Genomic DNA, 24,419 nt, shown 5'->3' with positions numbered 1-24,419 from the left:
CAATAATTTTATTTAAGATAACATAAAACCTATTAACATTCTCATCAACCGTATTTCTAGAATCTAATTCATTGTACCAATCAATATCATTTAACTTTTCTCCAATTAATTTGTAATCTGCATTATAAAATTTAAAAACTGTTTTCCTATTTTGATGTAGAGATTGTTGTATAGTGGTCGAAATGTCTATCTGGATCGGAGGGTGATAATCATCTATTTTCGTAATAATGTCATTTGCCGCTGTAACAGTGATTGGAAGGGAACTATTTGAGAGCACCAGATCCAAAATTTTGCTTTGTTTGTTGTGAATAGAGTTGAATTGCTTTAAGCAAGCGCTGTCAAGAAAATCTATTAATATTGTACATACATTAGAATTAGTATATTGAGGTAATAAATGTGTCTTACATTGGTTGTACCTCCAGCCTATCTGACTGAGATTAAAATCTCCAATAAGGAAGACCTCATCTAGAGAGTCAATAAAGCCCTCAAGTTTTGATGTAAAGCGTGATAGATAATCACTATTAACCGGGGGTGGTAGGTATACTGCACCCAAATGTAATTTCCTGCAAGAATTTCTACGATGGTTTTGTAAGTCGATAGTGACCCAGAGGTCCTCACACATGGATTCGAACTGAACATTTCGATAAGCGTTTAATGATTTTTGGATAGCCACAAGGACTCCTCCACCTTCCTTACCCTCGTTGAGCGTTAATGACTGTCGGTCCCTTCGAAAAATTTGATACCTGTCATCTAAGATTTCGGCATTAAAAATTTTGTCATTAAGCCATGTTTCCGTGAAAACAATAATATTATAATTGCATAAAAGTGCATTTTTGTAAATATCAAGCAGTTTACTCCGCATTCCCCTTACATTCTGATAATAAATTGATAAGTTGCTAATCATAACAGTAATTGATTAAGTTAAAAATATAAATTATTTTAAAAACAGAAAAGGTATATTTATAATGTTACAATACGTCGATGACTACTGTATTAATTTATGTATAGAATCGTGATGGGTGATGACTAGTGCAGGTGATGTTTCATCCTTACGCACAAAAATTTTTCCGTTGCGTATCCATACAAATTTGTACTGCTTTTCCTTTGCTCGAATCCTCGTAGCCGCATGCAGAATCTTATTTTGTGGCGTCAAGTGTTCGCAAACATATACTGGGGATTCCATATCGCCATAACCAAGATGCTTAGTGCTAAGCTTCTGTTTAGGATTTGTTTTGTTAAATGTTAGAACAGCCGCCAATAGGTTGTCCCTCTTAAGTCTATTTGTGAGTTTACATACGACAGTTCTAGGCTTTTTAGACGACGAGTTTAGTTTTTGCACTCTATTGCAGGACAGTATGTCGTTTTCAGACAACGGAAAGGAAACGACTTTGCATAGCTGAGTAATGGTGTTTAAAAGGTTTTCTTGTCTGTGCTCAGGTAAGCAGTGAATTTCAATATTGCTTTGACGGGCATCTTGCTCTACTTGCGACAGTCTTGATTCCAGGTCGCTTATTTTATTTTTTAAACAGGTGTTCTCAGTTTGCAATTGTTTTACAGCTTCTGTGCAGAGGTTTATATCTGATACAGCCTTATCAAATTGCCCAGTAATGTAAGTAATCGACTCTTGAAATCCTTGCATCTGTGTTCTGATTTTTGCAAACTCCTCATCAAAGATATTCCTAATAATCGTTCTAAGTTCATCCCGCACAATAGATGTTATTTCTGTGCGTAACACAAAATTTTGACTTGTATTACATGTCTCACAATTGAAGTTGGATGATATTGGGCGTCTAATTGTAACGTTTGTAAATTCGCTTTCGGCGACTTCATCTGTTGCTGATGACATTTTCACAGGCGTTGAGTCAATGTTACCCTCTCGGCGCTGGACTGAAAGCAACTGTATTGAACAATCGGGGCAATTCCAGTTTTTCTGTTTCTTATAGTTGTCCGCACTCAGATTGACACATAAATAGTGAAAATGTTTGCCACAAGCAAGTTGCGTGCAACAAATTTTTTCCGAGTTTTTTAGAAGTTTTTTACATCCAAAGCAGGTATTCATTTTTATTTTTCTCCTTCCCTTCTTTTCCTCAATATAGTGATATCCAGACACAGAAAAAAAAAATAAAAAAAAAAAAAAAAAAATTTTTTTTTATATTGTGCAGGATTCGAACCCAGGTTTAAGGAAACGTCGAAAATGGCAAAAATTCTTGCATTAATACACCACGGAGTCTCATGTATTAGTGTTCCAATTTTATGTATCGTTGCCTTTGTTTAAATAACTTTTTAAGAGAGTATGGATTTATAAGTTATTAGTCATTTTAAAACACTAGTCACTACCCTCGTAATCCGAACGTTAGAGAGTATTATCACACATTTTTGCTTAATTTTGCCAGCTTTGCTATAATAGTTCACTGTAAAAACTTATTCACTCTGAAGACCAAAGTATTTAGTATACACTGATGCTAATTACTTGCAACAAGTAGAACTTTAAACAGCTGGGTTGATTATTTTTTACGGACACTAACGAACGTGACTGACTAAGATAGGTGTTGAACGCGACTGGACTTTCTAGGATTAATTGCAGTTTACCATCAGATGGACTGCATGCTCGTTCTCTAATTCAATATTATAAAAAAAATCATGTAACAGTACCCTCAATATGAGATGATCTTCGTACATAGCAATGACAAATTTTAATTCCTTTACAACCAGAGATACTGTATATAGGTTCAAATGTGAGATCGAGCGGTTAATTCAATAGAACAAATGTTCGGTTGAAAACTCATGCTAATTCACTGAATTCACGAAACAATGTCTAAATAAAACATACATGCATCGAAAAATTGGGTCCGAACCGTTGTTAGGCAACGCGCTAGAAATGTTAGAACCATCAAAACGTATTTTGTAATCAAATCAGTCGTAATCAAAACGTATGTACTCATGTTATTTTTAGTTGTGTCAAATGTTGGTCAATAGGGAATGTGACGAGTTGTTTGTAGATGGTATTTGTGCTTTATGTGCCCAAATATTTGTCTTATTATAATCTTCTTTTGAAGTCGAACACATACATCTATTTCTGCGTTAAAGCACTAGTGTATTGCTGATTTGTGACAGTTTAGAAGATGTGGTAAAACTGAGATGATGCAATTTATATAACTTCGTCCCCTCGCCAGGATGCAGTATTTTTAAAGGAATGGTACATTTTAGCTGCGCCAATAATTACTTAATATTTGTACTCTCATAATATATTGTACGTATTGGTTTACTTGTATAAGATAAAACAAACATTCGTGCCAACCACAAAGTGACTTCATTTTCCATATTGACTATTTCTGCCATATTCATATCATATTGAAGGTGGTAGAACCCTTTGTGGTTCGACTCCGGCGGCACCACCGCCACACCTATTTCTACCTAATAACAGCAGTGTTAGGCGCTGCTGTGTTCCGGTTTGAAGGGTGTGGTAAGGGAGATAGACTTTTCCGAGGCGTTCCAGCTTAGTCCTCAGGGGTAGCGGCGCATCTGTGGCCGACCTCAGGTAGGAATATCTAATCCTATCTGGGGTTGATTACAGATGTCCATGGGCGGCAGTAGCCACTTACCATCAGGTGGACTGCATGCTCGTCTGCTACTCTCATATAATAAAAAAAAAAAAAAAAAAAATTCATTTGTTTACGGTGCTGTGTTGTGCGTAAAAATCATAAATGACACGCGTTCCAATTTAGTTGCTAGGGGAAACCACGATGTCCCTGTCGTTCCGGGACGAATAGGGCTACGGTATCACCTGCCTGTTGTAAGAGGCAAATAAAAGGGGGTTTCCGGGGTTGCGGACGGCAAGAGAGGGAGCTCGAACCGCCCGGCCAGCAACCCCGGGATTGACGGCGGTATGTGTGGTCGCATACCGTCGTGAATACCAGATGGTGTGGTGAGTTTCAAGCTCACCTGGGCGGAGCCCGACGGGGCAACGCGCCAAGTGGACTCCGGGTGCGTTCCGTTGGAGATCCCGGAGTCCTTTACGTAGCGCCGAGGACGGCCACCGCACTAAAATCCAGTGCGGTAAATATCCCACATAACCCTGTGTCGCTCCCACGGCAACGGGTACCTTTTGAAGGTCCCCCTCGTTAAAAATAAAATTTAAAAAAAGGGGAAACCACGTATCGTTCGCATAGGACCTGTTTTATATGGAATCATAGTTATAGATATCTATTGGCGACAGTAACCACTTACCATCAGGTGGATTGCATGCTCGTTTGCTGCTTCAATCTTGTAAACAAAATATCTAGATATAAATACGCAGTGGGTTTCCGTGTCGTTTTAGTGTGTTCTTTTCACCTATTGTGATGATACATTTTTGTAATAAAATGCATGTTTGTAGAATTTGTGTTTCATCGCCATACGTGAAGCGGAATTCAAGTGAGAGTGAGGTGATTTTCTCATACACGACTTATTGCTAGTCCGCCCCAAAAATAGAAACGAGTCGCGTCGCAATAGCAAATTGTAGATATTAGCGGGACGATGACAGTGCGGAGCCCCCGGCACCCTCCGCTGCCCGCTCTCGCCCCCCAGTACATAGCTGCGTTGGTGTGTCCTTAAGTTACGGAGTATGTGCTAACTAAACCTGCGTGCAACAACTTCAAAGCGGACTAGAAGTTTGGCGCGGCCTATACTTTTTTATCTGACGAATTTTGACCACAGCTATTAGGAGTAATATTAATCGTCAATACTCACTGGTGTCAAAGGGAAACTCTCATGCACAGAGTCAACAACACACACATTCATTGCAACAAGTGTCTTCTTCCCGTCTACATCGGTGTAGCAAGCCAGACTCATGCGTTGAGACAAACACTCCGCCCAGAACGCTCTGATGCTTATTAGGCTCTCCTCATCATTTCGGAAGTCTGTAAAGTATTTTATTCTCATTTATATCTTGTAATGATTTGCCCGGGTAAGGAGGGATTGTAGGTATGACCATATAATGTTACATTAATCCCAGTTGTCGGTAGTACATAAGTGGATAGTGCCACCCAGGAACATCAAGCCAATCCAACACATAGTCCACCACGATGGCATACATTGTAATGTAAATCTCTGTCTTACCATAACTTTCAAATCTAAACATAACAACGCTTCACACTCCTGGTGTTGGTGTATTTGTACTGTGAAATTAGACGGTTCCTGTCACCAAAGAATACGCATACCTGACAAATACCTATAAGAAGGTACAAATTCTATCTATACAGAGAGTAGACTAGTAAGTAATCAAATTGGAACATCGTTTCTCATTAGCTTGTGTCAATTGATAGCGAAAACTATATTTATCTAAACTAGGTACTACTCGAAATTGATAACGTAGTACGAGTAAGTAGTTAGAGGTTTGTTTACTGATTTAAATTGTACTTAGTTTGTATGAAGATATATTATACTAAATAGTTTTGCTGTTTATCTGATTAAGTATTAGGTTATAATTACAAGTGTTTGGATTTATACTTTACCTACTAACTGACCTGGCAAACGTTGTGTAGCCGATTTTCAGTACTACTAAATATGCATATAACATTTGGTGAAAATCGGTAAAGCCGTTTCGGAGGAGTACGGTAACTAACATTGTTGACAATTTTATATATAAGATTTAATGGCTAGAACTTAGAGATTGGACCGAGGGCACCTAGAGGAAAAGGATAATAATTGTTTTGCGTCGTTTAGTCGAAATACGGATGTCAGCATTGCTAAAGGAGACGTGGAAAATGTTAAACTTGAAGCCTTATTCTATGCAGGTAGTATGAATCATTATGTGTTCTAGTCCATCCATCCATCCATCTTGAAGGCTTATTCTATGCAGGTAGTATGAATCATTATGTGTTCTAGTCCATCCATCCATCCATCTTGAAGGCTTATTCTATGCAGGTAGTATGAATCATTGTGTGTTCTAGTACTTCTAGTTAATAGGATGTGCTCATAGCACTTTAATACACTTTAATGTATTTACTCTAAGATCACATTTATTTAACCAATTTTATTCAGCGGTCACCAAACTGGTCTGATCCCTGAGGATTCTAGGTTCGATCCCCGGCCAGACAGATATCTAAATGATGAATTTACAATTCTGTTACGGATCTACGTGACCATGGCACTCTCGACCCAGGGAATCCTATTGTGGGACTGTGGGTGTACAAAGCGTCTTTCCTGAACATACCACTCAGCCCACAAAGGGCCTCATCAGCACACATATAGTTGATGAGAATCTCCAACGCCTGCTCATCGTCTTCAGGCGCCAAATCCTGGATGATGTAGGTCTTGCCGTCTCTCTCGAACTGGTCCCAGGTCTTCGGACAGCTGGCATCCCATTGCCTTTTGAATGGCATTTTCCCTGAAAAATATTTTTAATATTCTAATCGTCTCTTCTATTGTTAGGCTTATTTATGAAAAGATTTATACATATCTGTCGCTGGCCTAAAAATACTATAAATATTCGTCATTTACATAGGTACATGTGAGAAAATGGTCATTAATTTCTAATAAGCATGACTTAAGTCAAAAGTTTAAAGTCAGTTAGCGTCGTATTAAGTTAATTTCTAGTCGTATTTAGATATTGATCATCAAAATTCGCTACATAGGTACCTACTTACAGAAAAATCTAAAGAGAAATGTCGTTGGCCGTAGGGGTCTTCATGACCGCATTTATCTCGATTATTCAACGCGTATAAAGCTCAACCTAGATTAAGATAAAGTTTTTACAACAGAAATGAAGTTGTATTATCTGTACGAAAAGATTATCTAAATATTACTATTTATGCAGCAAACTTATGCTGTGTTTAAATAGGGATTAAAGTTGACGCATTTGCTGATTTTTTACTACACTTTGAGATAAAAAGACCTGAAGTGGTTTTAATTATGAGCAAATAGATCAAGTTTTGTTTATTTATCTAAGTAGCGTATTTTTTATATGGCTTGTTAAGATAGCAGAATCCTTAATGCTGTTCACACGTCACAACCACATCGCATAGCAATGTAACTATGTGGAAGCTATCTCGACAATGTACCTATATTTATTAACATGGGCCGCTTTGACTGGTATGGCACTAACACTCTTATACTCTACCTTGAAGTTTATCGTAAAACAGAGATTGTTTACACTAGCCGGTTTAACTTCCCCCGGCGGTAGAAACACTTATAAAAAATGAATGTGATCAATTAAAAAAATAAGAAATCGACATGTCTCATAAATATGCATTTAGGATGAATCCAAGTTAATTTATTATATAAAAGATTCTTAATGTGATTATAATGATTTCTAAAGACAAACCAGTTTTTAATATGTTACTATGCTGGCCTGTGACCTGCATGCAACGTACAAGGTCACTCAAGCGCATTACTTTATAAGAAATGAGATTATTTTATACTTATCTCTAGAAATATGGGGTTGGGGACCCCAGTGCCCTGTATAAGATAAAATGCACGGTTGCAACGAATTGAACATATTACGTGTGATTAAAAACCAAATTTGCTAAAAGTACCTTCAGTGTCGAAGTTATACAACCGGCCATCAACCGGCCCTAATAATGTTCCTCAGTTTCACTACTCGCACACACAAACAATGGTAAGTAAACAAACATATAAGTAACTACGAGAGATAGAGAGAGAAGGTTATATACGCATAATAACATAACGCTTATTTCACGTGACACCTCAGTGACCTCATTTAGTTATTCGGTTTAAATCAAGGAAATTCAATAAAAATCATAATAAACATACCCTGCAAAACCTAACATTTCATTGAAAGATTACTTAATTATTTTAATTTAATTTAATGAATCTGTATCTATGTGCATTATCGAAGTTAAACTTAACAATTATCTTACATGGGTAAGGTAATATAGGTAAGTGGTTTCGACCATGATTTCCCAGAAAAATAAAGATATTTTAAATTTAAAATTATTCAATTTAAATATAGATCACCAGTATATATGTACCATAAAACTCAAGCTTGCTTATTTATATCAAAGGTTACATAGTATGCTAGAATTAACACTGGTTAAAAATACTCACGCTGAACACGTCTCGCTTCCTTGCAGTCAATCACGAACTGTGTGTGACACTATAGCAGAGTTGCTATCAACAGAACTAGTTGAATTGACGCCACATGAATGTACCACCAGCCTTTACGCCTTGCTAAATTCAAAGCAAGCCGATTTCGAGGCTCGTTTAGGCCGCCACAAATTGCGACTGAGATGCAATATTAAAACGTTATATGGTTTATACATTTTGGGAGGATCACGCCTCGAGAAATAGAAAAATCGAGAAGTACAAACGTAATCAAATAACTTCCCAATGCAAGATACGGTTTTAAGAGTATCCGTTAATATTGGCGAACTGTGATCCATATTCCGTCCATTTATATCTGACAGTTTATTTTTATATTTTACTAGTGCTGCCCGCGGCTTCGCCCGCATTTTAAAGAAATAATATGACATACACAAAATGGAAAATTTGTACCTGCATTGGAATGACAGCGGTGCCATCTTTCGAAAATTCGTCTTACCAACTCCCAAACCCTCGTGGGCTCTTGGACAACAACTGTGCTAAAGATAATCACTTGATCAAATGCATAGTTTCCGATTCTATAACTTACGAATTAAAAATTAATTAAAAAAAATCTTTTCTACTTTATCTTGAGGATAAATCGTGTTGACAGTAGTAGGTACAAATGTGTAGTTACTACGTTAAGAAGGCTCGTAAGTGACGTGATAAGCGTATTTCTGCATGAGGATGGAAGACAAGTATTTGATAATGACACTGAGAATATTTTAATTATTAAATGCCCACTGTTTATCTCATTTTCCTTATTGGTTTTGTGAATGGGAAAATCTGTTTGTTTGTGGGATCAATTTATTTACCCGGTAATGGTAAGAATCGTAATGTTTATATAGACTCTATTCCTTGAATAGTCTAAAAATTCAGTTTATTGACTTACATTACGTAATTCTTTTTTTACTTTGACTAAGCCGATCGTGATGATGACAAACGAACGACATTATAATATATCCTACAATTTGTAGGATATATTATAATGTAACATTTCATTAAATGTCGTATGTTTGAAAGCCGCCTAAGCCACCTATTGACACTCCCACGGGTCGTATAGACCGGAACGCTGTAATCATAGCGAGTAGATAAGTATCAATCTCTCTAATAAGAAAATAACTGTCTGTTTGTCTATGACGAATATATGACATGCAGCTATGTCGACGAATATCAGTTCAGTAACAATATAGTACATTACAATACGAGGACGAAAAATTTTTTTCTGACAAGTGTGAGTTTGCAGGCCGAGCCGCAGGCGAGGACTGCAATCACACGAGTCAGAAAAACATTTTTCGTCCGCGTGTTGTATAAAATTTTATATTACGGGGTCGGAAATGGGGGTTTTGCGCACGCGAAGCGTGCGTAAAACGTCAATTTACGCACGCCGTGATATGAAATATATCATTTTTAAAGTCAATTTTTTATAAGTACTTAGCGAAGGTACTTAGGTATATTTTTGTATAGATAGACGCGTCATTTTTAGATTTTACTAGCTGACCCGGCAAACGTTCTGTTGTCATATAAATAAAAAAATGTTAAGGGGGTCTTATCACTTAGGGGTATGAAAAATAGATAGTAGCCGATTCTCAGACCTACTGAATATGCATATAAAATTTGGTGAAAATTTGTAAAGCCGTATGGTACGAGTAAGTAACATTATGAAAAGAGAATTATATATATAAGATTTAACTTGATTCGTTAGTTGGTACCTATGTATGTGAGAGTTTAATCTTGCAACTGGATTTTAAACAACCCCCAACGTGGTCTTCCGGTTTGAACGGTTTGGTAAGGGAGACATACTTTTCCGAGGCATTCCAGCTTGGTCCTCATGGGCAGCGGCGCATCTGTGATCGACTTCAGGTAAGAATATCTAATCCTACCTGGTGTGGATTACAGTTTACCATGGGCGGCAGTAGTCACTTACGATCAGGTGGACTGCATGCTCGTCTGATACTCCTATATTGTAAAAAAAACAAGTAGCCCCAAACGATTGATCTGAAATTTTTCATTCACGTTTGGCTTCGATGCGAAGCTCCCGAAGATGTAGGAGCAAAATATGCATCCCCTAGATGTGGGTATTAAATGAAATGGTTTTCTGAAAAGGATATTGATAAGAAAAATTGATTTCAAAATATATCGATATAATCTCGTGAGATTATTTTTTGATATTTTTAGGTAGCGAGCACTACGTATATTGGTAAATGGACATCAGAGATCAGAAATATCGTTTCATTCGTAAATGATCTAAAAACTACATTTTTTAAATATTTTTCAAACACGAAAATAGATGACAGTGACAATTTCAATTGTCCAAACTGGTTACATTTTCTTCTTAGGAGTGAGTAATCTTTACTATTCTATGTGAATCTCAGACAGAACTAGAGACACAATAGCTTTGTAAAAATGTCCTTGTCTGTGCATTTTGCATAAGGAGGTAGTTTCAAAGCCAAGTGTGATGTCATCATAACGACCAAGTATTGTTGTTTAATTTCATTAGCTCAAAAACTAATTTACATAAACTTCAATAAGAGATGGTGATTAGCTTCGCTAATAGAGTGTGCGTTTGTCGGGTGAACCACAAAAGAGAGGTAATAAATATTCTGCAAAATATTCGGCGCTCAGATTGAAAGAAACTAAATGAAGGTCAAAGATATTAACAAATATACGCTATATGATTGTATAATGTATGTTTTTGCGAATAACGAAGATTTTTTTAAAGTCATGAAGGAAAATAAACGCTATAAAAAATAAATGATAACTTAAAATGTGTGGTTTAAAGTAGATCCACAATTATTAGCGTGTAAATTACGAAAATCTTGGTGTACCTTTGCGTTCAGTAAAAAACAGTTTCTAAGGACTTGTTATGATATTGTGGTATATCAAACTCTTGAATAAAAAATGACATGACATCATGGAGTGGTACGGAAGAGAAACTTTTCCGACGCATTCCAGCTTAGTCCTCAAGGGTAGCAGCACACCTATAGCCGACCTCATGAAAGAATCTAACCTTATCTGGGGTTGAATAGAGCTGTCCACGGGCGGCAGGTGGTCATCAGGTGGACTCCATGGTCGTCTGTTATTGTAATATTATATAAAAGTGCATCATGATGCTCAGTCCCTCATAAGTGGTCAATGCAATATCAACTTCCATGCAATGTTCCGTAAAGTGCCTTCAATTTTGATCTTCTTGTAAGATCAGGCGCTTCTATAGGCATATAATATATGTCGTTCGACACTTATATAGCATTTACTGGCAGTTCTATAGTTCTTAATGAGTAAAGTGACCATGAAAAGTTTTTGTTTTGTGCTGTTTAAATCTGTAAGTATAACAAGTTTTGACCAATTTAAATATAATGTTTATACAAGGTTACGTAATCATTTGTTATTTTTTATACATAAACGAATATAAATATAGATATATAAACAGATAACATTAATTATGCACTGTACAGACAAGGCGACGTAGTATCGCCGAAGCTGTTCACCGCTGCGTTGGAAGATGTATTCAAGCTGATGGAGTGGAAAGGTCTTGGCGTTAACATCAATGGTGAACACATCACACACCTTCGATTTGCCGACGATATAGTCATCTTGGCAGATTCGCTGAGGGACCTCAGCAAAATGCTAGGAGACCTCAACAGTGCCTCACAACGGGTAAGTCTTAAGATGAACATGGACAAGACGAAAATCATGTCCAATGTCCATGTCACACCCGTACCGGTAGTTGTTGATGGCACTCCTCTCGAAGTTGTTGACGAGTACAATTACCTGGGACAAACGATCCGGATGGGTAAGTCCAACTTTGAGAGGGAGGTCACTCGAAGAATCCAACTCGGCTGGGCTGCGTTCGGGAAATTACGGAGTATCTTCTCGTCCAAAATTCCTCAGTGCCTGAAGTCGAAATTATTCGAGCAATGTGTGTTGCCAGTGATGACCTACGGCGCCGAAACGTGGTCCTTTACTGTAGGCCTAGTTCGAAAGCTCAGAGTCGCTCAGCGTGCTATGGAGAGGGCTATGCTTGGTATTTCGCTACGAGACATGATTCGCAATGATGAAATCCGTAGACGAACTAAGCTTACCGACATAGCTCTCAAAATTAGCAGGCTGAAGTGGCAATGGGCCGGCCACATCGCTCGGAGGACCGATAACCGATGGGGAAGGAAGGTCCTCGAGTGGCGACCACGCGTAGGTAAAAGGAGTACAGGCCGCCCCCCGACCAGGTGGACCGACGACCTAAAGAAGACCGCGGGAAACCGTTGACTTCAAAGGGCACGGGACCGGTTGGAGTGGCGCCAATTAGGGGAGGCCTATGTCCAGCAGTGGACCTCAAAGGCTGACGGATGGATGGATGGATGCACTGTAAAGGATTATTTTATACAAAATATTACAGAAAGACTTGTTGCTAAAATAAGATATCTGTAAAAGTATTATTTCTCGGTAGGTAGTTATATTTGACACCACATTGAGGGAGGTCCACAGATACAGCTGACATATTAATAATTAAGATATTTATCTAAATAATATGAATAAACGTAAAATAAAACATGAGAAAATAATTATTCATAATAAACAAATTTGCGTAATTTAAATGACATTTTAAGAGTTAATTAAGCTTAATTAAGTTAAATTTATAATTGAATTAGTTAGTAATTATTATGCGCAATGAAAACAAACGCACGTTATGAGTAAATAAATCAATAATCAACTACTAGATTAGTAATTTATGAAGACCGGACATGAACATAATATACTGAATGACGGCGTAAAATTACCTAAAACATATTCTTACACGTTATGGTATAGTCCGCGCCTAAATGCTAGTCCGCTCTGACGTTGTTGCGAGCGGGTGTAGTCATACAATTTGCTATGGCGACGCGGATTATAACAAATTAGAAAATCAATTTCTAATTTCTCATTCTATGTTTAGTTTGTAATTTGTACACAAAAAGTTTATATTTTGCATAAGGTCTTGACTCTTGATGTTACAAGATCTTAAAGTCTTGGAATGAATTCCAAATCAGCATTACTAACTCTTAATAGCACAAACTTTTTTTTATAATTGACTTCATTGGCATGGAGCATAGTGTTTATTGTATAATTACGTAGCAGGTCTACTAGTCCAGCCTTCACTTGCAGTTGTACGTACCTGACACCGATGCAAATCCTTTTTTTTTTCTTAACGAGGGGGAATCCTTCAAAAGGTACCCGACGACGTGGTAGCGACGCCGGGTTATGTGGGATTCTTACCGCACTAAAACCCCCCCGGAGGCCGTCCTCAACGCTTGTTGGAGAACTCCGGGATCTCCGACGGAACGCAACCGGAGTTCTCCAAGCGCGATGCCCCGATCGGGCTCTCCCCTGGGAGAGCAGTTTTCGCTTCTCCCGCACCATCTGGTGTTCACGACGGTATGCGACCACACATACCGCCGTCCTTCCCGGGATCGCTTACTGGACGGCTAGAGCTCCCACTCTTGCCGCCCGCCACCCCGGAAGCCCCCTTTTAGTCGCCTCTTACGACAGGCAGGAGTTATCGTAGCCCTATTCTAGTCCCGGAAATCGATGCAAATCCTGTTCCCCTTGCCAAATGGCATATACGCTGCATCCATGAAATTATTTTTGTTTTCTTTAGAAAATCTATAAAATTCAAATCTACAAATTGATTCAAGAAAGGCAGATCTTTCGCTCAATAATTCATCTATTCCTCAGTTCCCAAATCCCAACTGTTCGGTAAGGAACAAACGAACTAAAAGAGCGAACTAGTTCCTTTAGGCGCCGTGAACTAGATTAGATAGCGATCCCAGTCGCTAACTATTACGACCAAGTCTAATATCATGTACTGAGAGAGTGATTGTTTATCAAATACCTACTTATATTACTTAGAGGTTGTTAACACAAGTAATTTATTCTGATGTGTGACCACCGTTTTTACTTCAATTATTATCACCAATAAATATCATTTGCTTCTTTTAAGGTTTTTCAAATATCATTTACATTACCTACAAGTAGCTTTCATTCAAAAATAAGTACAGGGCGTAGACGGTTTACTCATGGTAGAACTTTTCATGGCTAAAATACGGAGGTACCGCCCCGACTACCTTCTTTTGGTCTCTGACTTTATTAATAGAACTACTACAAACCTTACTTTAAAAAGTAACGATGGCAACTACTTTTTGTTTTATGTTAATTAATCATTATGTCAGAAGTGTGTTTTACAAGTTTGTATGGGTTGAGACGTGACCCAATACAATATTTGGATGATAGAAAATGATAGAGATTGATAGAAATAACTGATTTATTACGAGCTGCTATTGCTAAGATGATAGTGAATGATAGAGGAGCACGCGCCCGATATTGATAGAGCTCATTAGCGTACTAACTTAAATGCATCAATGTAGCGTAAACTGCTGATGCTACAAAATGTACGGTCGTGGCCCGTACAAAGTTTTAAGTTTTTGCTAATTTGAATAATAAATAAAAAAGATTACATATACAGTGATGTGTACGTAATCTAAATATATATAAATCAAAGGTGACTGACTGACATAGTGATCTATCAACGTACAGTCTAAACCACTGGACAGATCGGGCTGAAATTTGGCATGCAGGTAGATGTTATGACGTAGGCATCCGCTAAGAAAGGATTTTGATCAATTCTATCCCCAAAGGGATAAACTAAGGGGTGAAAATTTGTATAAATCTTCTTTGTTAATAATATTACTTCGTAACGCGAGCGAAGCCGCGGGCAAAAGCTCGTCGAATATATTTAGGGATGGGATAACAGTACATCATATTTTGTTGATAATGTGATACACAATACTAGTGCTGCCATCTATCGACGAGTTGTAGAAAGTTTCTACAATATATCAATAATAATATAAAATAACTATAAACTATAGTTTATAAAAGGACATACCTACTGCTAACTTGCAGATATTATATGTTTGAAATCTCATCAAACTAAAACTAGTAATTAGATTCAATGGATTAGCAACATATTCATATCCCGTGTCCTCTTACAACACTTAGTCCCTATTTCATTTAAATTTGTCTATTCTCTTAAAAGTTATGATAATTTAGTATCAGAAGTAATATTTTAATTAAGATCACAGTTTGGAAATCCCACCACTAAAGGGGTAAAATATCTACTGAAAATATGTTAGAAACTCCGTAAATTCTGAAGCAAACACTATGAAATTTTATATTTTGATTTGTGTATAGAAATAACTAAATCCCTTTTTCGTCGTCTTCAGAATATCAACCCCTAATATGCTAATGAAGCAGTGATAGCCTAGTGGTTAAGAAACGCGGCCTCTCGATCGAGGGGTCCGAGGTTCAAATCCCAGGCACGCACCTCTGATTTTCAAATTTACGTGCGTATTAGAAATTAATTATCACTTGCTTAAACGGTGAAGGAAAACATCGTGAGGGAACCTGCATACCTGAGAGATTTATAAAAAAAAAAACTTAAAGGTATGTGAAGTCTACCAATACGCACTTGGCCAGTGCGGTGGACTATGGCCTAATCCTTCTCATTCTGAGAGGAGACCCGTGCCCAGCAGTGGGACAGTGATGGGTTGATGATGAATATGCTAAAATTGGGGTTGGTGGAAGTTTGTATTATTATTTTATTTTATCATCCACATATACGAAGTCACGGTCAATGCTCCTATAATATATAGTAATTATCTACAAGTGATTACGACGAAGTAAGGTGATTACGACGCAATAGCGTTGAAATAAAACATAATATCGCTTTTTTTAAGTGGTGATAAATAACAAAACACTGCAAGGTCATAATCATCTTACTAACAAGAAACAAAAAATAACCGCTCAGGTGACTCACGTCTGCTGTCAGACAGTTATATTATTAAAGTTACTATAAATATAAAACTTGAGGATTTTAATTTTATTTGAGTCAATTTATTTATTTAAATGTATAAATGTATCAAACTATACATGTTGGTTGCTGAATATCTATCTAGAGAACACAAATAAAGATAACACATAAAATGATAATTACTTCATAATACACATATTTAATTGGTATAAATGAGATTTAACGGTCTATTTAAACCTAATGGTATAAATAAGCACAATTATACATTAATAAATGAATTAAATACACAGTGTGGAACATTTTAATGAACATAATATTATGAGCAATGATACAACGTTGCTTAAATTTAAATCGTAAACATTGCACTTGTGACGTGATTAAAATAAGTTATCTTTTTAATTACATGATAACTTATCAGAAATTTGTTGATTCCATTCCATGTTTTGTTCGTTACTTGAACATAAAACACATGTACCTTGTTTAAAACTTTTTACATAAATCCTATTTTCCTGTTGCATCCGCGGTCTTACAGGCGAGGAATAAATTCCACATCAGCATTACTAACTCTTAGTTGCACTAATTCTCTCTTGTACTTCACTTCATCTTCATTGTCATGAAGGATTGTCCTTATCGTGTAATTACGTAGCAGGTGCACTAGTCCAGCCTTCACTTGCAGTTGTGCGTATCTCACACCGATGCAAATCCTATTTCCCTTACCAAACGGCATATACGCAGCGTCCATAAAATTATGTTTGTTTTCTTTAGAAAATCTCTCCGGTTTGAATGCATTGGGTTCTGGGAAATACGTTTCATCGTGATGCATGCCGTATGTAGCAATAAACATAGTGGTCCCTTTTTCAATCTTTATATTACCAACTGGTAGGACTGTGTCCTGCACACACTGCCTCGAAACAAATCCGATAGGCGGATGTAGACGCATAGCTTCATTTATCGCCATATCGAGGTATTCCATTTCACAGAGAACATCGTGCGTTATGTTTTCATGTTTCTCGAATGTATTGTCGATTTCCTCATGCACTTTCGCTAGCACTTCAGGATGTCTGCCCAACTCAATAAGAGTTATATACATAGTTGTGGCACTGGGCTCAACTCCGGCTATGAAGAAGAAAAACGCTTGTGCGGCGAGAAACTCGTCGGTTGGTTTCAACTCTAACCCCGTATCGTGATCCTTTAGAACATCGTTTTTCTGTAAACTCACACATATATCTGCGAAATCATGTCGTTTTACATTCTCACGTTCTCGTGCACGTATAATTTGTTTAATAGCATCAATAAAGAAACCCTCATGTTCTTTAAATAATTTGATACCGAAAAAGTTTGAAATTTTTGGACTCGCGTTTGCAATAGCGAAGAAAAAGTTCATCTTTAGAGTGAATTGTGAAGCTTTCTGTGCCATTTTCAGAAATGGTGAATCGAAAATGGATTCTGTTCCCACTCCAAATACAGATCCTCCAATAGCGGCGCTGCAGAATGTTGATAGAGTTTCAAAAGCGTTGCCCTTCAAGTATTGGGGGTTCTTCTTCAAATAATCAATGAAGTCTTGAGCACTCTTGTCTATAATATAGTACATACTTTTGAGTTTACTCGATGTAAATAACGGTGTGATGTGTTGTCTCATAAGCTTCCATCGTTTTCCATTGTTGAATATTATGCTATCAGCTAGGATATCGCCTTCGTTTATTTCCATCCCTCGATGGCTGAAGGAATTAAAATCAGTCGCAAGAACATATTGGACATTGGTGAGGTCCTTGATTAATAAGGCACGTCCAAATAATGAAACGACACCGACTGCGGGAGCCTCTGGGTGTGTTTTGTAAATGCTTTGCATAATTTTAAATCCCGGTTGTTTTGCGTAGAGAAATTCAAACAGTGGTCCCAAATATTTGTTTTTTGAGTAGAATGGTATGCCACGCTTCTTCCAGTAGTTTTCATTGTAGGTTCCATTCAAGTATAAAAAACACAACACCGCCACTAGTATTAATAAAATAAGCACAATCATGTTGTGCAAAAATAATATTTATTGTCGTCAATTCGATTCAAGATCTTTGCACGGAATAAATCATTTCACGTGTTGGTGTATATAAATAGCGTAGTCATTTACAATCTTGTCGGCGGGACTGGTTATCAAATATTTTTAATGTTGTTACATAAATACTCGCATAACATTCAGATGTCGATGTTCTCTAACCAATATACAATTATTTTATATAATATGTTTATTATTATTCATTGATATGTTATTGAAATCACTTGTTTGACCTTGATATTAAGATATTGGTATATTTTTTATTATATAAGAGAAGACTTCTCTTATACATTAATACTTTATACTTAGTACTAAATGTTGGTGTGTCCTAGTTTGAAATTTATGGTAAAGTAGAGATCCAATTTAATTTAGAATCTGTGGCCGACCTTAACCACAATTCTAATCGTAGGAGGCCAACAATGAATAGATAATCGCTGCCCTTCAGAGAGTCGGTTATCTACAAAAAAATATTTATTTCTATTTATTTAAACCCACAGCTCTCAAAGTATAACACAATTTTCATGCTTAATCTACCTACAGCCAATTAAGGATTTACATTTATATTTCAAATAATGAAGTACGATCACTTGCTAACACTAATTACTTTATATTTCTAATGTATAACTAACCACCAGTAGGTCCTGTATTAATGTGTATAAATGTGTGCATGTGTGTATTTTTATAATTTATGTTATAGTAATAATTACAAAGCAAAACCTTACAATAATAATAATTGAAACAATATAAAAAAGAAAAATGATATATTATAACAATATTTTAAATTACATATAATAAAAAGATACATACAAATTGATATCCCTGGGATGTATATGTAAATAATATATAATTAATTTAAGTAATACCACCATTTTCGATTAATATGTTCCTAACCTACTGTTTGAATGACGGCTTACTAGAGTGAAATAACTGAATTTTGCTAAAAAATTACATACTTAAGTTACATTTGCGGGGATATATGGCAGTACCTAATATTTTCAAATTTTTATTTTAACAATTCAAATTTTTATTTTAACATACTTATTTCATTAGTGTAGTTGTTTTGTTTTATCTTTTTAATTAATTATTTTTAGCACTTGGGGGTTTTAATTCTTCAATAATTTAGTAATTTAGAATAAGGATTCTCTAAACATAAATTTATATATAATTATAATTGTTATTTTATTTCTTCATTATTTATATTTTTATCTTTCAAATGCATTTGTTTGTAGCTAAGGTCCTTGTTGAGAAACTGCTATTCTAAAAGTCTAAAGAATTTTAGCAAAAGATAAATATAGACTTTTTTTGGTCTCAGAAAGTAAAAGATCTACAGTACCCTCACCACGGGTTTTTACGTTTTGATAAATATAAGTGTTTTAGTATTTGTTTACATATTTGCCCAGTGTCAGTAACGTAACATTGAAATGTCTAAATTGACAAAATGGCCCTTTATGTTTTGTCTCTCATATTTTGCGAACATGTGAGGCAGACAAAAAGACTTGAGCATTTACTTATTGTTACGTTTACTCAGTCTACTGAAGCAAACGGAACAGAATAATGGATTGAGTCAACGTAACGTAACATTGTTGGATGTTTTGAAAACTCATGGTAAGGGTACAGTTTGGAATAGGAAAATAATTGGCAAAGTGTAAGTCGTACTCGCACCTTAATTTAATTTAATTTTTTACTAGATTTAATGTGAACTTCGCATCACCTAAAAATAATTAGATTGTAACTCTTTATAAGTGATTTCGCTTCGATACTTCGTTTAACAAAGAAATTTTGCCAGTTTAAATAATAATTATTTATACAAGATTAAGTATATACAAGTCAATTATTTTTATTACGCAGTTGAATACACATGCTGTCTGATAATTGGTCGTCATTGGTCATTGGTGTCTTTAATGGTGTATAATATGGTTAATTTTAACACAAAAAAAATATAGATTTGATACTATAAACATTAAATTAATTAAGGATTTCAATGTTTTTACTGGTTTGTGAATATTCATTTTTTATTATTTAATGTATAGACATTTCAAACTCTACATTTTTGATACTCATATCAAATTTATCTATATAAAAATGAAGATAACACATAAGATGACTTATAATGGTATAAGCGAGCTCATTATTATAAATCAAAATATGCACCGCAAAAAGTTTTAATGAATATAATATGTATTAGTGATGGGACAAAGTTGCTTGAAATAAACCTTATAATTGTAAACATTGTACAAGTACTTATATTATTAATCGTAATTAAACTTTTAACTTCATTAATTATCAGAAAATTGTTGATATCATTATATGTATTTTTTGTAATTTAAACACAAAAATCTTTTACCTACTTTAATATTTCTTACATAAATTCCATTTGTCAGTTCCTCCCGAGACCTTAAATTCGGGGAATAAATTTCAAATCAGCATTACTTACTCGTAGTTGCCCTAATTCTCTCTTGTACTTCACTTCGCTACCATCGAGGATAGTCCTTATTGTGTAATTACGTAGCAGGTGCACTAGTCCGGCCTTCACTTGCAGCTGTGCGTACCTCATACCGATGCAAATCCTATTCCCCTTGCCAAAAGGCATATACGCTGCATCCATGAAATTATGTTTGTTTTCTTTAGAAAATCTCTCAGGTTTGAATGCATTAGGGTCTGGGAAATATTTTTCATCACGATGCATGCCGTATGTAGCAATAAACATATTGGTACCTTTCTCAATCTTTATGTTACCAACTGGTAGGACGGTGTCCTTTACACATTGCCTCGAAAGGAATCCGATAGGCGGATGAAGACGCATAGCTTCATTTATCGCCATATCGAGGTATTCCATTTCACAGAGAACATCGTGTGTTATGTTTTCATGTTTCTCGAATGCATTGTCGATTTCCTCGTGCACTTTCGCTAGCACTTCAGGATGTCTGCCCAACTCAATAAGAGTTATATGCATAGTTGTCGCACTGGGCTCAACTCCGGCTATGAAGAAGAAAAACGCTTGTGCGGCGAGAAACTCGTCGGTTGGTTTCATCTCTAACCCTGTATCGTTATCCTTTAAAACGTCGTTTTTCTGCAAACTCACACATATATCTGCGAAATCATGTCGCTTGACATTATCACGTTCTCGTGCACGTATAATTTGTTTAATGGCATCAATAAAGAAACTTTCATGTTCCTTGAATATTTTGACACCAAAGAATTTTGAAATTTTTGGACTCACGTTCGATATGGCGAAAAATATATTAGTCTTTAGTGTGGATTGTGAAGCTTTTTGTGCCATTTTCAGAAATGGTGAATCGAATATGGACTCTGTTCCCACTCCAAATACAGATGCTCCAATAGCGGCGCTGCAGAATGTTGATAGAGTTTCAAAAGCATTGCCCTTCAAGTATTGGGGGTTCTTCTTCAAATAATCAATGAAGTCTTGAGCACTCTTGTCCATAATGTAGTACATACTTTTGAGTTTACTCGATGTGAATAACGGGGTGAGGTGCTGTCTCATTAGCTTCCATCGCTTTCCATTGTTAAATATTACACTGTCAGCTAGGAGGTCGCCTTCGTTTATTTCAATCCCACGATGACTGAAGGAATTAAAATCTGTCGCAAGGACATATTGGACATTGGTGAGGTCCTTTACTAATAAGGCACGTCCAAAAAATGAAGCGACACCGATTGCTGGAGCCTCTGGGTTTGATTTGTAAATACTATGTATAATTTCAAATGCTGATTTCTTTGAGTAGATAAATTCGAAGAGTGGTCCCAGATACTTGTTTCTTGAGCAAAAGGGTATACCACATTTCTTCCAATAGTTCTCGTTATAGGTTCCATTGAAGTATATGAAACACAACACTGCCATTAGTATTAATAAAATCGGTACAATCATTTTGAGTGACAATAATAATTATCGTTAATTGGAGTCAAGATCTTTGTACAGAATAAATCATTTCACGTGTTGGCGTATATAAGTAGCATAGTAGTTTTACAATCTTGAACTGTCACCGTGACTGGTTATCAAATATTTTACAGTTTGTTTAGATAAATATTGGTATAAGTTATATTATGTATTACTAGTGTTTTCCCGCGGCTTCGCCCGCGTTTAAAAGAAATAATATAACATACATAAAACTAAAAATTCGTACCTTGGTTAAATTTGTAACTTTACTAAAGATCATCACTTGATCAAAGGCATAGTTTACGATTCAATCCTTACTAATATCGAATATCGATTAAAATAATCGACTTTTTGGTCCAAAAGATCGATTCTCCGATTAATCAATCAGACTATCTTTGTACAACATTTCATTAATATCGGTTCTGTGGCTTATAATATTAGTAAGGATTATTCATTGATATTTCAGCGCAAAATACTCTTAAAATGAATTAAGTAATCTGTATTGAGAAACCGTTTAAAGAAGACTTTAGAAGCACTGACCACACACAGACCTGTATTTGTTTAGATATACGTCTGTGTGTTAAACATTAGTATTCGGGTGGTAAGGTAGCGGTCCAATATAATCTTAGAATCAAAGCATCTGTGACCGACCTTAACTAGGACTCTAATAGTACGGGCCAACAACTAATATGTAATCTCTACCTTACAGGAAATCGGTTATCCACAAATATTACTAAAGTTAAATTTGCTCAGACAAATTGCAGCACCCAATGTCTAATTTCTGTATTATATAATATATTTGTCTTTTGAGTTAATTATTTTGATGCAGTGGGTGTTTTCTTTCTTTAATAATTTATTTATTTTGAGAACAAAGGCTTTTCAAACGTAAATAATTACAAAAGGATATTATTTCTTCAATATTAATATTAAAACTGACAGACAGAGTTACTTTAGTATTTATAATGTATTTTTGTTATTCTAATGCATATCTGCATGAATGTAAGATTTATGAAAAACTGCTGTTCCAAAATAGTCTTACAAAGTAAGATAAAATGTAGTTAAAGATATATAATATAGGTGGATTATTCTTAAAAAACATGCTGTAGGATACTCTGGTGAAGCTTTGAAGAAAAGTTCCGTTTGAGTAAACTTTTAATTTGTTTTAATTAATTGCGTGAAAATCCCTTGAAGGTTTCTGTTAATGTCTTACGAGTATTTTTATTTTTCTTATGGTAAAGTGAAAAAAGTCTTGTTGTTCCCCAAAAGTGCAAAAATAACTTTTACCAGGTGTTGTCATTTGACATTATAAATAATAGTTGATTATTTATTATTAATTGACTAGGTAATCATTACGGCGTAGATTAGTTTGCGAGTCAGAATGACTTTTACTTCTTAAGTATCTCCATGACAAATGTTATTCAATTTGGTAAACACGTATGTTTTATCCACTAGATGCCCACAGCTGGGCGTGGGAAATTTTATATACTATGCTAACATATTGATACGTAAATAGATATATAAATATACGCTTAATACGAATTCTCAAGTGAAAAGTTAATTTTCACCTTCTCTAGTGCCTGGGCGGCACTTGAAAATTGTCACCCCTTTTTATGATATGGGTGTCAAACAAAAAACAGAACGACGTAAGTAAAAAGTTTGTTTTTACAAACTATGTGTTTACAAACTTTTTTTAATTATTTATTTATTTTAGTATTATAAAAAATATTAATACATTACTTTAAACTCGGTATCTCGATCGATGGGTCCGAATCGCATCCTAATTACCTCTGATTTTTTAAAGTTATGTGCGGATTAGTAATTAATTATTACTTGATTTAACGATGAAGGAAAGCATTGCGAGTAAATGTATAATTGAGATATTTAAAGAAAAAATCTCAAGAGGTATGTAAATTCTGCCAATCCGCAATACTAATCAATCTCAATCTGAGAAGAGACCTGTGTCCAGCAGAAAGATAGTAATGGATTATGATGATGGTAAACTTAGGTATGGTGTTGGCACTGCAGAACACTGAAGGAATCTACCAGTTTTAAGCATACAGGTATAGTCCGCGCCAAACTGCTAGTCCGCTCTGAAGTTGTTGCGAGCAGGTGTAGTCATACAATTTGTTGTGGCGAGGCGATTCATTTCTATATTCAGAGCGGACTAGTAGTTTTACGCGGACTACTTAATAGTTATAAATAGACAATTGATTACAAACTCTGCAGATGAGCAACAGGACAAAAGATTCAAACATTTACACGAAACACTATTGAAACGGCTTCCTTATTTTCCAAAACAATACTTTGTGTTTGTACGTATTCCTTTCAGCTCAGTATCCAGTGTAATTCTGAGAAGACTGACGTAATAAAGTGATTAACTATTCAGAAAAAATTTAGTGAAAAATTTCAAATATTTTTTATGGACTCTCTACTTTCATAACTTGATAGCAACGGCTTGTGTTACGTGGACCATTCCGCGAACTTTAAATGTCGTAGGAGCTCTGAAATTTGTAACAAAAAATATATAGGCATTCCTTGTAATATACAATATTTATCCTTTC

At 35.8% G+C, this 24,419-nt stretch overlaps 4 protein-coding genes across 4 annotated transcripts; all 4 read right to left on the bottom strand.

The window, feature by feature from the left end:
* Positions 1 to 861: 861 nt before the first annotated feature.
* On the bottom strand, positions 862 to 1,846 carry LOC140747527 (uncharacterized). Its single transcript, XM_073080034.1, has one exon. It carries the CDS (start codon positions 1,844 to 1,846, stop codon positions 986 to 988), a length of 861 nt encoding a protein of 286 aa, XP_072936135.1. The 3' UTR covers positions 862 to 985.
* Positions 1,847 to 4,710: 2,864 nt separating this feature from the next.
* Positions 4,711 to 8,189, bottom strand: LOC140747525 (uncharacterized). The gene is made up of 3 exons (XM_073080033.1): positions 8,047 to 8,189; positions 6,194 to 6,367; positions 4,711 to 4,898 (listed from the first exon to the last, which is right to left on the bottom strand). Exons 2-3 carry the CDS (start codon positions 6,360 to 6,362, stop codon positions 4,711 to 4,713), a joined length of 357 nt encoding a protein of 118 aa, XP_072936134.1. The 5' UTR covers positions 6,363 to 6,367; positions 8,047 to 8,189.
* A 7,679-nt stretch (positions 8,190 to 15,868) lies between these two features.
* LOC140747160 (cytochrome P450 6j1-like) lies at positions 15,869 to 18,339 on the bottom strand. The gene has a single exon (XM_073079435.1). The coding sequence runs from the start codon at positions 17,937 to 17,939 to the stop codon at positions 16,446 to 16,448; it is 1,494 nt and encodes a 497-aa protein (XP_072935536.1). The 5' UTR covers positions 17,940 to 18,339; the 3' UTR covers positions 15,869 to 16,445.
* Positions 18,340 to 18,712: 373 nt separating this feature from the next.
* LOC140747161 (cytochrome P450 6j1-like) lies at positions 18,713 to 21,897 on the bottom strand. Its single transcript, XM_073079436.1, has one exon. The coding sequence runs from the start codon at positions 21,847 to 21,849 to the stop codon at positions 20,362 to 20,364; it is 1,488 nt and encodes a 495-aa protein (XP_072935537.1). The 5' UTR covers positions 21,850 to 21,897; the 3' UTR covers positions 18,713 to 20,361.
* Positions 21,898 to 24,419: the final 2,522 nt, after the last annotated feature.

Source organism: Epargyreus clarus, unplaced genomic scaffold (assembly GCF_041222505.1).
Source record: "Epargyreus clarus isolate Ecla_fem2 unplaced genomic scaffold, WU_Ecla_fem_2.2 ptg000014l, whole genome shotgun sequence".
Classification (NCBI taxonomy): Eukaryota; Metazoa; Arthropoda; class Insecta; order Lepidoptera; family Hesperiidae; genus Epargyreus; species Epargyreus clarus.
This window is presented reverse-complemented; position numbering and strand designations above follow the sequence as displayed.

Excerpts from the sequence above, each read along its gene's own strand:
- LOC140747527 (XM_073080034.1), bottom strand. The coding sequence starts at position 1,846 with ATGTCATCAGCAACAGATGAAGTCGCCGAAAGCGAATTTACAAACGTT.
- LOC140747525 (XM_073080033.1), bottom strand. The coding sequence starts at position 6,362 with ATGCCATTCAAAAGGCAATGGGATGCCAGCTGTCCGAAGACCTGGGAC. Across the intron at positions 4,899-6,193 it reads GGCCCTTTGTGGGCTGAGTG|ACTTCCGAAATGATGAGGAG; the intron begins GTATGTTCAGGA and ends AATACTTTACAG.
- LOC140747160 (XM_073079435.1), bottom strand. The coding sequence starts at position 17,939 with ATGATTGTGCTTATTTTATTAATACTAGTGGCGGTGTTGTGTTTTTTA.
- LOC140747161 (XM_073079436.1), bottom strand. The coding sequence starts at position 21,849 with ATGATTGTACCGATTTTATTAATACTAATGGCAGTGTTGTGTTTCATA.